The 13,121-nt window shown below is 39.5% G+C and overlaps 2 protein-coding genes across 11 annotated transcripts in view; one reads left to right on the top strand and one right to left on the bottom strand.

Annotated features, from left to right (window-relative positions):
- The window catches only part of TXNL1 (thioredoxin like 1), a 184,971-nt gene that overhangs the window by 34,423 nt on the left and 137,427 nt on the right, over window positions 1-13,121 (bottom strand). The window lies entirely within an intron of this gene.
- WDR7 (WD repeat domain 7) overlaps window positions 1-13,121 on the top strand; it is a 151,109-nt gene that overhangs the window by 14,469 nt on the left and 123,519 nt on the right. For 9 of the 10 annotated variants that reach the window (XM_069774991.1, XM_069774989.1, XM_069774986.1 and 6 more), the window contains 6 exons: window positions 864-1,035; window positions 2,247-2,353; window positions 7,125-7,203; window positions 7,732-7,906; window positions 9,785-9,861; window positions 12,940-13,059. In XM_069774991.1, the coding sequence (XP_069631092.1) occupies window positions 877-1,035; window positions 2,247-2,353; window positions 7,125-7,203; window positions 7,732-7,906; window positions 9,785-9,861; window positions 12,940-13,059 (717 nt within the window). In that variant the 5' untranslated portion in view covers window positions 864-876. The remainder of the gene's footprint in view (window positions 1-863; window positions 1,036-2,246; window positions 2,354-7,124; window positions 7,204-7,731; window positions 7,907-9,784; window positions 9,862-12,939; window positions 13,060-13,121) is intronic. The other variant, XM_069774983.1, reaches the window with a different exon arrangement.

Raw genomic sequence — 13,121 nt, 5'->3', positions numbered from 1 at the left:
CAGAGCTGCTGCTTGCATTGGCCCTTGTCCAGCCGGAGAACTGACAATACATTGACAAGCTCAGTATAAGCAAACTGGGATTCAAGGATTGTACATAATAAAAACGTTTAAGTGGTTGGCAAGCTCAGAATGTTGCTAACAAAAACAGTGGTTTGTTTTGGTGTTTAAATCTTGTGGTAATCCTCTTAACTGTTTTTTATTACTACAGCTTGAGTTTCTATGATGTCTTCGTTCTCTCTGAAGTTATGATTCAAACATGTTTGTTCTCTATTTCCCAGTCACCAAGAAATTTTTGGCTTTGACAGTCTGAAGTGACTTCATAAACATTTTATAGAGAAGAAACATAGTCACTATATATACCATTTTTCAAATAAATTAGAGTATACCATCTCACCTCTTCTCTCAACAGGGAATGCATTCATCTTCATATATGGATTAAATAACATTCTTTAAATAGTCACTTGAAAAAATACAGTGAACTGTGGTAGTACTGTAACTTCACAATTTTGATTTCTTACACATTTTGCAAAAGATACTTTTCAAAGTGGCATGTCCCTACATGTATAGGTATCAAGCAGCATATTCCTATACACACACGTACTTCTGCCAAAATCACCCTTTTTAGAATAGTTTTGAAGTAACAAGCAGCTGCTATATGCCTGATAGTAGGCATCTGTAGATTTGCAACAACCTTTAGTGAAAAATAGGCTCTGGAGCTTTCTCCAGATGACTACACACTTTTCAAAAGTACTGTCACTTTCAGACTAATTTTTTTTAAGTTTTTGTGAGGATAAGAACGTGCTAAGTGCAGGAATGGCATACCTGCTGAGATGTAATATTTATTATCTTGATTAAATTGACAGGCGCGTAAGCAAAATGGCAGGGAACAGCCTCGTTCTGCCCATCGTCCTGTGGGGTCGTAAAGCCCCCACGCACTGCATATCCACCCTGCTGCTCATGGAGGATGCGTCGATGATCGTCACAGGCTGCCATGATGGACAAATATGTCTCTGGGACCTTTCTTTAGATTTAGAGGTAAGACTAAAGTCTGTGTAATCTTAGCTTTTTGTGTGTTTAAAGTGTGTATCATTGTTGCCCATATGATTTTATTCTTTGATATTGTAGTATCTATTTTGGTCTTCAGTTCTCTCTATGCCCTGTTTACTTGTCCTTTCTTTCTCCCTCTCATGAGGCCTGGATTGACACAAGATGCTTCCCTTTATGAATATTTCAGATTAGAAAGAGATGTTTTTGCTCTTGAACTTTGTTGCTGCTCCTGCAGTAATTTTTTTAAGTAATTACTTCCTCTTTTCTGGAACTGCTCTAAACTAGTTGTTACTTTCAGGCTTAGCTGCTTAATTGTTTTGTGAAAACAGATTCCAGTGATCAGAAGACTGTACTTAGAGAACTTTTTAAGGTGGTTATTTTATTCAACTATTTTTTTTTCGCATGGTAACTGAAAGAGGAAAAAGGCTTGTAGCAGAGATAAAGGTTGATAATTAATTGTTTTATGCCAGTGGCTGCCCTAGAGTTGAAATCTGCAAGTGTCTGTTTTGAATATGATCTCGTAGTTTGCCTTGGTACAAATTGTTTTAAACTCTTGGAATGGAATAGTAAAACAATCCTTTCCTGTAACAAAAAAAAAAAAATAAAAAGGCAGCATGCTTCAGGAAAAGTTTATAATGAATACATAAAAATCTCAGTGTCTGAGAGTTACCCCCATAAATTATGTTTATGTCTGGTATACGTAAAAAGAAAGAATGGGGTAAAGCAACTAGTTCTTTCTAGAAGGGACAAATAAAGGGCAGTTTTATTTTTTATTTTTAATCTATGCATGGGCTTTATATAAACTTATTTATGAATATATAGAGTTGTGAACTATACTTGATTGGGGGGGGAACTATGGTTGCAGTGCAACACAATTTTTTCATTCAAATTGGGCCAAGTACAGCTTATGGTTTAAAAATATTGATAGCATGAGTTTGCAAAATGCTTTTTTTTTTTTTTTTTTTTTTTCACAAATTTGCGTGACAGTATTAGGTAGAAACTTTTTTTTTCATGTATTATAACAGCATTCTGTGCAAACTCAAGGTTATATATCCACTGCTATGCTAATTAAATGTGTGTGTGTATTAACAGATAAATATTTACATAATACATAAAATGGAAATCTGGAATATGTATATTCTGGTTAAGTAATAGTGACTATGTTATTTTTACTTCACGTTTTATTTCCCTGATTCTAGATTAATCCCAGAGCTCTGCTGTTTGGTCATACAGCCTCAATTACTTGTTTGTCAAAGGCCTCTGCTTCCAATGAAAAGCAGTATATAGTGAGTGCATCAGAAAGCGGGTGAGTTTCCTGAGGGTTTATTAATATGCAGATCTGTTAAATAATGGAAATTGAGGGTAGAGGAGAGATCAGGTTGTTTACATACAGGATAGTTTTTACTTAGTATGATGTCTATAGATATTCCAAATAGTGGGACTTCTCCACTGTAGATATTGAGTGTGGTGTGAATTTTGGATTTGTGGCCTGAAAGGAGTGTAGGGAAGTGCCCGAAGTCCTGGAGGGCTTCCTCTGTTATTTGTTGTACCGTGGGAGCCAGCGGCAGGACGCCACGCAGCTGTATGTAAAGCAATATGTGGAGCACTAAATGTGATTTATGTTTGGATGGGCAGTGAGATGTGTGGTGTCATTTCCTCCAGTCAAGGAAACTGTGATTTCTGTCATCTTTTTGCTTGCTCGAGTTTGTCAGTTCAGTTGACAGTAGATGCATATTTTGTTCCTTTTTCTCTGCTTATCCAAGATCTGTTTCTTGAGTGAAAGCAAGCTTGAGTTGTGTAGCTTGTTGGCAGGAAATGATGCCTAATACGTGTTTTAAAATGTGGAAACCTGTCACACAATTTATCTATATTTCTGTTGCGGTGTTGGATTTTTATCCTTAAGAAAAAATACATGAGCAAACACATTTTATTTTTTAAGAGGTTTTATTTACTTATCAGAGTAACTGTTTAGAGGGCAGAAGGGGGAAGGATTTTTCATGCAGTTGGCATTAATGGGGATTATAATCGAGTAATTTAAAAAAAAAAAAGTCATACTTTAACTTTTCAATAAAATATTGTTGTGGTTTAACCCCAGCCAGCAGCTAAGCACCATGCAGCCACTCTATCACTTCCCACCCTCAGCTAGACAGGGTAGAGAAAATATAACAAAAGGCTTGTGGGTTGAGATGAGGACAGAGAGAAATCACTCAACCAGTTACCATCACAAGCAAAACAGACTTGACTTGGGGAAAATTAACTCAAACCAGGGTAAGGTAATGAGAAATAAAACCAAATCTTAAAAAACCTTCCCCACACGCCTCCCTTCTTCCCGAGCACAGATTCACTCCTGAATTCTCTCTCTACCTCCCCCGGCAGTGCAGAGGGACGAGGAATGGGAGTTACGGTCAGTTCATCACACATTGTCTCTGCCGCTTCATCCTCTTCAGGGGCAGGACTCATCACACTCTTCCCCTGCTCCAGCGTGGGGTCCCTCCCACGGGAGACAGTCCTCCACAAATTTCTCCAACGTGGGTCCTTCCCACGGGCTGCATTTCTTCATGAACTGCTCCAGTGTGGGTCCTTTCCACAGGGTGCATTCAGTCCTTCAGGCACAGACTGCTCCAGTGTGGGTCCCCTGTGGGGTCACAAGTCCTGCCAGAAAACCTGCTCCACAGCATGGGCTTCTCTGCACAGGGCCACAGGTCCTGCCAGGAGCCTGCTCCAGCGTGGGCTTCCCACGGGGTCACAGCCTCCTTCGGGCACCCACCTGCTCCGGCGTGGGGTCCTCCATGGGTTGCAGGTGGAGATCTGCTCCACTGTGGACCTCCACGAGCTGCAGGGGGACAGCCTGCCTCACCATGGTCTTCCCCACGGGCTGCAGGGGAATCTCTGCTCCAGTGCCTGGAGCACCTCCTCCTCCTCCTTCATCACTGACCTGGGGGTCTGCAGGGTTGTTTCTCTTACATGTTCTCACTCCTTTCTCCAGCTGCACTTTCTGTGCTGCAGCAACTTTTTTTTTTTTTTTTTTTTTTTCCCATTCTTAAATCTGTTATCCCGAGGCGCTACCACTGTCACTGATGGGCTCGGCCTTGGCCAGCGGTGGGTCCGTCTTGGAGCCGGCTGGCATTGGCTCTGTTGGACATAGGGGAAGTTTCTAGCAGCTTCTCACAGAAGCCACCCCTGTAGTCCCTCCACTACCAAAACCTTGCCACGCAAACCCAATACAAATATGCTTTGTACACTCAGATTTTAGTGTAGATTTTGGGCTAATTTATTGAAAAGATACACAATTTGATAAATTACAGGTCAAAGCTTTGAGACCAACTAGTTTTGTCATTCGTAACTCACACGTGTTATTTAGCTTTTCCCCCGTGCCCCTGGGTGTTAGTGGCCATTGGGAGCTGGGGTCCGGGTCACTGCGGCCAGGCTGGCAGCGCGGCGCAGGCAGGACGGGGAAGAGGACCCAGCTTAAACAGCCTCGCAGAGAGAGGGAGGCCCTGCCAAGACAGCTTCCAGCGCTTTCTTGAGCTCTTCAAGACCAGACAGCAACTTAGCAGAGTTGGCCGTGAGCCCAGGCCAGCCCCCCTGAGTGGGGAGGATGCATTCCCCTTATCCTTGTATCTACACTCGTACTCTGGCTGGCTATATGAAAGTGAATCCTCATTATCAGCAAGCCATTTCTAGGAAATGGGCCATGGACTTATTCTTGTGTTAGAGTCATTCTGGAAGGCAGGAGCTTTTTTTTCCCCAAAATATGAGCCTAGTTTTGGTTCACGGAGTTGGAGTAACTACTGTTGTTATCAACAGTTTAGAATAGCTTCTGAGTTTCCAAGTAGAGGTATAAGCATTTCAGTTACAAATGAATCATCTTCCTCAATGGACTTACATTGAACAAGATGGGCTGCCCTTCACTTCTGTCCTGTGGCAGGCCATCTCATAATTGCTGATTTTTAGCATCACTTTCTTGAGTCTTAACAGCACAGGGAACATGCTACCTATTGAGGGGAGGTATAGGTTTAAAATGGATTAGGTCCTTTTGCAGACTATTATTCTGGAATAAAAGTAACTATTTTTGAAAGAAGTTGCAACTAGACATCATAATATTCCTTCTTAAACTAATGGAGACTTTGAACACTCTTAGATTTAATGTGGTATGCACATGTAATTTGTTTTTAAAGTATGCCTTTTCACTTTACCTTTTCAAAGTTTGCTTTGAAAAGTTAACATTTCCGACTCAGCTGTCTTTCACTAGTGTCCTGGTTTCAGCTGGGATGGAGTTAATTGTCTTCCTAGTAGCTGGTACAGCACTCCGTTTTGGGTTCAGTATGAGAAGAATGTTGATAACACACTGATGTTTTCAGTTGTTGCCAAATAGTGTTTAGACTAAGTCAAGGATTTTTCAGCTTCTCCTCCCCAGCCAGCAAGGAGGCTGGAGGGGCACAACAAGTTGGGAGGGGACACAGCCAGGGCAGTGACCCAAACTGGCCAAAGGGATATTCCATACCATATGGCATCATGCCCAGTATCTAAACTGGGGGGAGTGGGGCTGGGGGGATCGCTGTTCGGGAACTAACTGGGCATCAGTCAGTGGGTGGTGAGCAACTGCATTGTGCATCACTTGTATATTCCAATCCTTTTATTATTATTATTATTAATGTCATTTTATTATTGTTACTATTATCATTATTAGTTTCTTCCTTTCTGTTTTATTAAACTGTTCTTGTCTCAACCCGTGAGTTTTACTTTTTTTTTCCTGATTCTCTCCCCCATCCTGCTGGGTGGGGGGCAAGTCAGTGAGCAGCTGTGTGGTGGTTAGTTGGGATTAAACCATGACAACTAGGCAGAATATTTGACCTGGAAGTATTTGCAAAGGTATTCCTTCCAAGAGCATCAGTCTGTTCTTGAGGGCTGCTTCATTCATATACAGAACTTACTATTAGAATGACAGACTTTCATAAGCTTGTTTTGCATACCAGAAAAGGAGAAAGAAGTTTGAGTCTGGATTTTTTTGTTTGTTTATCTGCTTTGTTTTTAAAAGGCTGTTTATGGAAAGGTGGACCTCCAGGCTGAGGCCGATTTGCTCAGCTCTGGTTGAGGAAGAAATTTCTTAACCTCTGCCTGTGTAAATGTAGCTGGCCAGGTATAGGTCTGTCATGTATCCAAATAAAATAAAGAAGTTTTTTATCTGGAAAAAGCAGGGAACAATATGACTGAAGAACCTTCTAACCTGTAAGTTGAGAGTTGAATGTGTCAAAACTTAGAATTTCCATCTTGTAGTGATTGCAGTACTATGTAATCTTTTCCATTGGATTTAGAACCAAAATATGTTTTCATTATGAAATTATATATCTGATGTAAAGGGAAAAAAGTTGAGAAAGCAGCTGACAGATTCTGTTCTGATTAAATTTTAATATAAAATTTTAAAAGTGTTGTTTTTTTAAAAAATACTGTAAATAGGGAGAATGGCTGCTAATTGGAATGAATTAATATAGGTAACTAATCTTTCCTCATAAGGCAAGTCAGAAAAGTATCTACTAGTACTGCTTATAATTTGTTGTTCAGTGCTTTCAGTTTGGTCTTAAAAGTGCTGAAGAGTACCAGGTGGTGCTTCCACCTCTCAACAGCCTGGGCCTTCAGAAAAACCCACAGCGTTCACTGCCACCTGACACAGTTCTGTTTTCTGTAATGCTATTCTCTTCCTTACAAATGGGGAGGAGGCAGGCTAATCTTTGGATGACTTAGGGATGCAGTAGAAGTATGTAATGACTTGAAACATTTGTGAGAGAAGTGAGAAATTCTCTGTTGTATCCTTGTGTTCACTTAACATTGATTGTTTATGATGAACCTTGGCATTTCACTTGTTTCCCTTATCTTTGTAGGGAAGAAGAGGTTGTCTAGATTCACATAGAAGGACTGGAAATTCAAGTTGCTTTTGAGTTTCCTTTATCTAAATACAATTCATATTGTCACTAACAAATGGTTCAAATGGTTAAGTTTCTTCTGATGTAAATGATCTTTAGACTCTTGGACAATTGAAATATTTTCCATGTAGTTTTAATCTGCCTTTTATATTTCAGGGAGATGTGTCTGTGGGATGTGAATGATGGGAGATGCATAGAGTTTACTAAACTAGCCTGCACACATACTGGCATACAGGTTAGTACTTTGTGTATGTTTCTGAAGTCCTATTCTATATTGTAATGCATGGATAACTATAGATCAGTTATCAAAGCAAGGCTGTTTTGTTTGGTTTTAAGCTTAATAATGGCATTATATGCATATGTCAGTATTTCCTACGTAGTTTATGCTGTATCATCAAATGCCCTAGGGCATTTTTTCAGCATTTGAAAAAAATGTATCATAGTTAATAAGAGAGGCCGGAAAGAAAATTTTTGGAGGAGTACTGCCAGGGGAGGTGGGAGCATGAGAATGATCTTAGCAGGGAAGGCTGAGGCAGGCTTCTGTCAGCCACAGGAGAGCTGGGTGTACAGGGTAAGGATTGCCTTGGGAAGAGAACAGGAGCAAGGGGGCCTCTGCAAAAAGCTCCCCTCATTAGTGCAGAATAGTAATTTCTAAACATATAGGCATTAGAATATTTTTACAAAGTTATGGTTTTGATTAAAAATGAAGTAGCCAATGTGTCACGAGGAGGATAATTTCTGTACTTTGTTAATATCCGTTTAGTTCTATCAGTTTACAGTTGGGACTCAGCGTGAAGGAAGATTATTATGCCATGGACATTATCCAGAAATTCTTGTTGTGGATGCTGCTAGCCTTGAAGTTCTTTATTCTTTATTATCAAAGATATCTCCTGACTGGATCAGCTCAATGACTATCATTCGATCCAATAGAACACAAGGTAATTATTTTTCTTGCTTTTGTTATGGCTTTGCTTCCCTGTGAGAGAAACACTGTTTTCAACTTTTTCAAGGACCTGGGGAGGAATTAGAACATTACTCCCTGTGATCTTGGGCAACACCCAGCAAGCACTAACCTTTCCAAAAAGCAAGTATATATGGCTGTTTCTAGTCCCTGAAAAAGAGGCTAGTTAGTATCTATGCAGTATTATCTCTGTTGCTGTTCCATCAAATGAGAGTTTTGGCTCTGGCTAAAATGTAACTGCTTTCTGATGAACAGAACCTAAAATCTAGCCAAGTCGCTCTGTGTGTGCGTGCTCCTCAGGATCCAGGCTCACCTACTAGATAGATTCAGTTCTGTCATCTTCAGTGTGTGCATCTGCTGAAACCTGAAGGACAAGGAACCTTCTTACGGGAAGAGTGCTTTTTTTTTTTTTTTCCTAATTAAAGCATATTCCATTAGGGTGATAACTTGTTTTCTCTTTGAGAATTGAGAAAGAGTTCTGGAGAGCACTCTGACAGCAAAAGCCTGGAAACTGGCATGAGACTGAAGGAAGGGGTGCAAGCACTCTAAATGCTAAGGCTGTCATCTGCATTACTAATGTGATGTACAGTATATATCGAGATCATTTGGCAAGCCAAACTTTGTAATTTTTCACAAGATATATACGTACTATGAGTATTTCTTGTGATTAGTAGCTTATAAAAAGTGCTGTCATAACATTTTCAAAGCTATTATTGTAGGAAATGTGTTTAAGGAATATGCTGATTAAAGTACACAATAGGATTAAAAAACCTAAAGACTGTAGAGGGAGGAACTTCTAAAAGTGATGACAGTCAGTTTAGTGGAGAGGTATGTGAGCAGGCTCATGTTTGGTGGTGGATTAGTTGACATGGCTTGAAGTGATACCTGTCCACACATCTGTTTTGCTCTGCTAGTTTGTGTTAATTTGTTAGGCTTTAAATTCTGGCAGCTGAGGTGGAGAGGTGTCTCACTCAGGTTTTCCTGTTGTGGAGACTGTAATTCCTAAGAGGTTTGGGGAACATTAAGGAAGATGATCCTGACAAAAAGGAGAGACTTTTATCTTGAGTTAAGGCTGACAGAGTTGTAAACTGAGTGTTCCTGAAGTCCTGGAAGGGAAAGCTCGATTGCTATCCCCACACCATTTAAGTTGCTGGAACAACTGGAAGTGAATTGGTATTAAGTGTTTCCTGATACTGTCTTTAATTTTATTTCTTGTTTTGTAATTGCTTTTATACTGTAATCAAGAAGTTACCCCTTGGATTTTGGTCTTCCACCAGATTTGTCTGGTAGAAACAGGAATGTCTAGCAAGTTTGACTAGCACTTGATATACTTTGTTTTTTCTGAAGGTAGTAACTCTAATGGAGTAATTTTGCAGAGATGCCCTTTGGGAACCCGCAGCCAAGAGATGCTTGGGCAGCTGTACAACTAGAGCATGCTTCCCATTAAACTTCAGCGTCCTCGCAGGCTGGTGTGGGCAGACAGCTAGGCATAAGCAACAAATCTCTCCTCTTGGGAGAGTAACCCCTTGCCTTTGGGGACAGTGATGGGACAACCCACAATGTCTGATAGCAATACTAGAAACAACTGTGACTTCCCTTCCCCCATTTAATTTGAGCCCTGAGTATTATTTGAGATGTAAACACAAACCCACAGAATCTGTGCATGTGCATATGTGCTTCTGGAATACCACTTTGCAAATAAACATTTGATTTTGAAGCAAACACTTCAGGAATGTTTTGGTAAACTTTTAATGTTGAGGTACTCTCAGTATATTTTTGTACTCAGATAAGCACAAGTGTGCAACAAAATGAAGATGTCCTTGTACTTATCAGCCTAATGTTTGTTTTTCCCCAGAGGATACTGTTGTAGCAGTTTCAGTGACTGGCATCCTGAAAGTATGGATAATAACCTCTGAAGTTAGTCGGATGCAGGTAAACAAAGGCTTTTGAATTAATGATATTTCCTGTTGTGATGGAGGGAGAACTTCTGTTAATGTTGTTTCCTGTTCTTCCAGCTACCTAATGATATTATGCTTTTTTTCCTCTTTGCCATTTGAAAATCAACTTCCTTAATTTTGCTTTACTGATTCTTCAAGTTACCAGCAGAACTCCAAACATGAGAAAGATTAGACTCAGAGAACTTATTTCAAAATCAGGAGTAGGATAATCTCCAATTTCTACAAATCTTTTTTTTGGTACTATTTAATGATTTGTGTTAATGTACAAATATTCTTGTTAATACACAAATGTTTTCCTTTTAATTTTTCCCCTTTAAAAGTCCTATTCTTTCCGTAAGTCATCTCATACTACATTCCACAGGAGATTTGAGTTCCAAAGGGAATTTAGTAACAAAGATTGTTACGGTAATGTTTAACTTTCCAAACTGATAGGGGTGCTGTACTGCATGCATGTACACGCAAAAATGCAAGAGCTTGCTGTATAACTACTCATTAGTTGAAAGAGATGATGCTAATAAATACATGTTTACTCTGTATAGTACAGATAGAAGAAATAAGTCAGAGTTAAAGCTTGCCCTGTACTGCATAGGAAGTGTGGGTCTTAATATGGTGGGGGCATTATAGAAGTGACTTTATCACCGTGCTTCATTTTTTTTAAGATTAAGTTCTCTAGCTGCATTTCTTATGCTCTTAAAATATCTGTACTTAAATTTTAAAAAAATTTCATCATAGTTAAATTTAGTATTAGATTTTATTATTAAATGTAGTATTTTCTTTGAGAAAGGTACGGAGAGGTGTGGAGATGCCTGAAGGGTTTGCTGAGCAGAGTACAGTTTTTAGGAATATTCATTATTAGGGGTTATCTAGAGTTCTCTTTGTTACTTGGCAGTTCCTGCCTTCCTGTGTCCTAATGAATAAAAGTCTTAAAGGAGATTTGCTACATGTCTCATAGACCTCTGGCTAATTAGCTATTCAGAGAAACCTCTTGTAAAAGATGTACTTTACTATAGCTGTTTAGCACCTATGGAAAAATAACCTTATGATATATAAATGAACTATTTTTTTGTTGAACTTGTTTATTTCCAGAATATTTATAATGCAAAAGCAATGCAGTTTGCATTAGCTTGTAACACCAATATAATGGAGTTCTTTGCTTTTGACCTTGTCAGGGGACAGAGGTGGTATTCATGGTTTTTTGCTTCATAGTTTCAAACTTGATGAAATTATGTTGCTCTCAAAGCATTTTCTGGAAACCCTTGTTATGCAGCTAGTAATGTTTTAGCTAACATCAGGTTTAACAGCAACAAAAAAAAAAAAGGCAGCTGTAAGCAGTGAAGAGTATTGGCTGTTACTAAAGTAAGAAACGCGAAGATGTAGCTAAACAGGAGCTTATCACCATCTAGTGTATTTGGGATATGGGGAACCTTGAAAGAATGAAACGTGAGCTGAATCTGCTTTGTTTCAGCTATCTGGGTGCAAGGTAATTCACTGACAGTGATGATACTAAATAGGCACCACTAATCTGTCCAGCTGGGGAATTTGTTGGACTTAAGTGATGAAAGAGGATACCACATGCTCTTGCAGATCTCCTTATGAGGAATAATAGAATAAGAACTGTTACAAGCATTTGGTTTTTCCTTCGAAGTTGGCCATCTGGCATTTATGAGACGGCGTAGTCCCTTTTCCATTGCATATTCTCTGTCATGTTCCTAAGTTCAATTTGAGCAAGAAAAAAAAATCAGCTGGGTATTTTCTTGTTATCCGATTTCCATCTGTGTGTTGTTCTGTATAGAGACTCTCGGTTTCAGACGCTGATTGCTGTCACGTTGTCTGAGCGCTTAAATGGCTTCTGTGTAGGACATAACGCTTATTCCCCATCTTGAAGTTGAGGAAATATTTCAGAAAAATACTGTCTTGCCATAGAGATCTGTAACAGAGTAAGGAGTTGTGATCTAGGACATCTGAGTCCCTGCTTCTGCCTTAATTGCCTGGCTATCCTGATTTTCTCTGCCCTGTCTCAGTAAATAAGGTTGCTTTTTATGAAAGTGAAGAGCCCTTTGAAATCAGTTAAAGTGACTGGCATTGCAGACAGGTCTTTCTGTAGGTCTCCTGTTTATACCATAGCAGGGTATCTGCATTCTGTTGTTTCAGCCAGGTTTTTATAACTGTAAACCAGACTTTTCAGGTGATGAATGGCATGACTGTCCCTCCTTCCTTTAAGGTATCTCAAGTCAGAGTGAAGATGGACACTCAGTCAAAGTGAGTATTAGTTTGGGATCTAGTTCCTGTGTGTTCTGGATCTGGACAGGTTAGCAGTGGCCATCTTTAATACAACCAGAAGAGAAAGTTTTGCTTTAAGGTGGGCCCAGATTAATCAAGGTGCAGCACCAATGGGGTAGATCAGTCTGATACTTGGACTCAGTAGAGGTTGTTGGGCTAAATGATTAAGATCCTGTGCTATTTGATAGTGCTAGGTTGAATCTCAAAAGAATGTTGTCAGCAGTGGCTGAATCTTAACCTCTGGCCAAGGGTCAGTCTACAGCTGAAAACTTTGAGACGTGAGGAAGGGAATGGGCTCGTGTATTCAGCAGTTCAGCTCACCGGCTCTGCTGGTGTGCTGGTCAGTCCTTGTGCCTGATTATAGCTATACACATATGCTCTCTAAATAAAAGTGATAACCTCCTGTTGGTGTCATTTTTGTCTGTCTCTACAAGCCAATTTTTTACCTATCACTTCTTCAGTTCTGCTTTTCTGCACATTTGCTACTCTTGTACTCGTGACAGAGTCTGCAGACTTGACTCTTTTATCACAGGAGAGTTGGTATTCAAGGTATGATATACCCATAGAGTATCAAAAGAAAACATAAGCATTTATTTCAGTTAAAATTTACAGAAACATTGGGAAGCTCTTGAGTAAATTTAAAACCATCAAGAAGTGCCTTTTTTGAAGATGTTGTTCTATAATAAGGTAATATGGCTCTATTTAATTTCAGATTTATAATTTTAAATAAAATGCAGTTAATTTAATGTTGGTTTTGTTTGTTTGTTTTTAGGATACAACACCAGTATTTGAAGAGGAATCAAAACCTATTTATTGTCAAAACTGTCAAAGCATTTCTTTCTGTGCGTTTACCCAGCGGTCGTTGTTGGTAGTGTGTTCCAAATACTGGAGGGTAAGGCAAGCTAGCTGAACAACACCTGGCTGCTTTTCACTGTAGAAGCTGATTTAATTAAA

The sequence above is a fragment of the Haliaeetus albicilla genome, chromosome W, assembly GCF_947461875.1.
Source record: "Haliaeetus albicilla chromosome W, bHalAlb1.1, whole genome shotgun sequence".
Lineage (NCBI taxonomy): Eukaryota > Metazoa > Chordata > Aves > Accipitriformes > Accipitridae > Haliaeetus > Haliaeetus albicilla.
The sequence above is the reverse complement of the archived record's forward strand: the minus strand, read 5'-3'. Positions and strand labels throughout refer to the sequence as shown.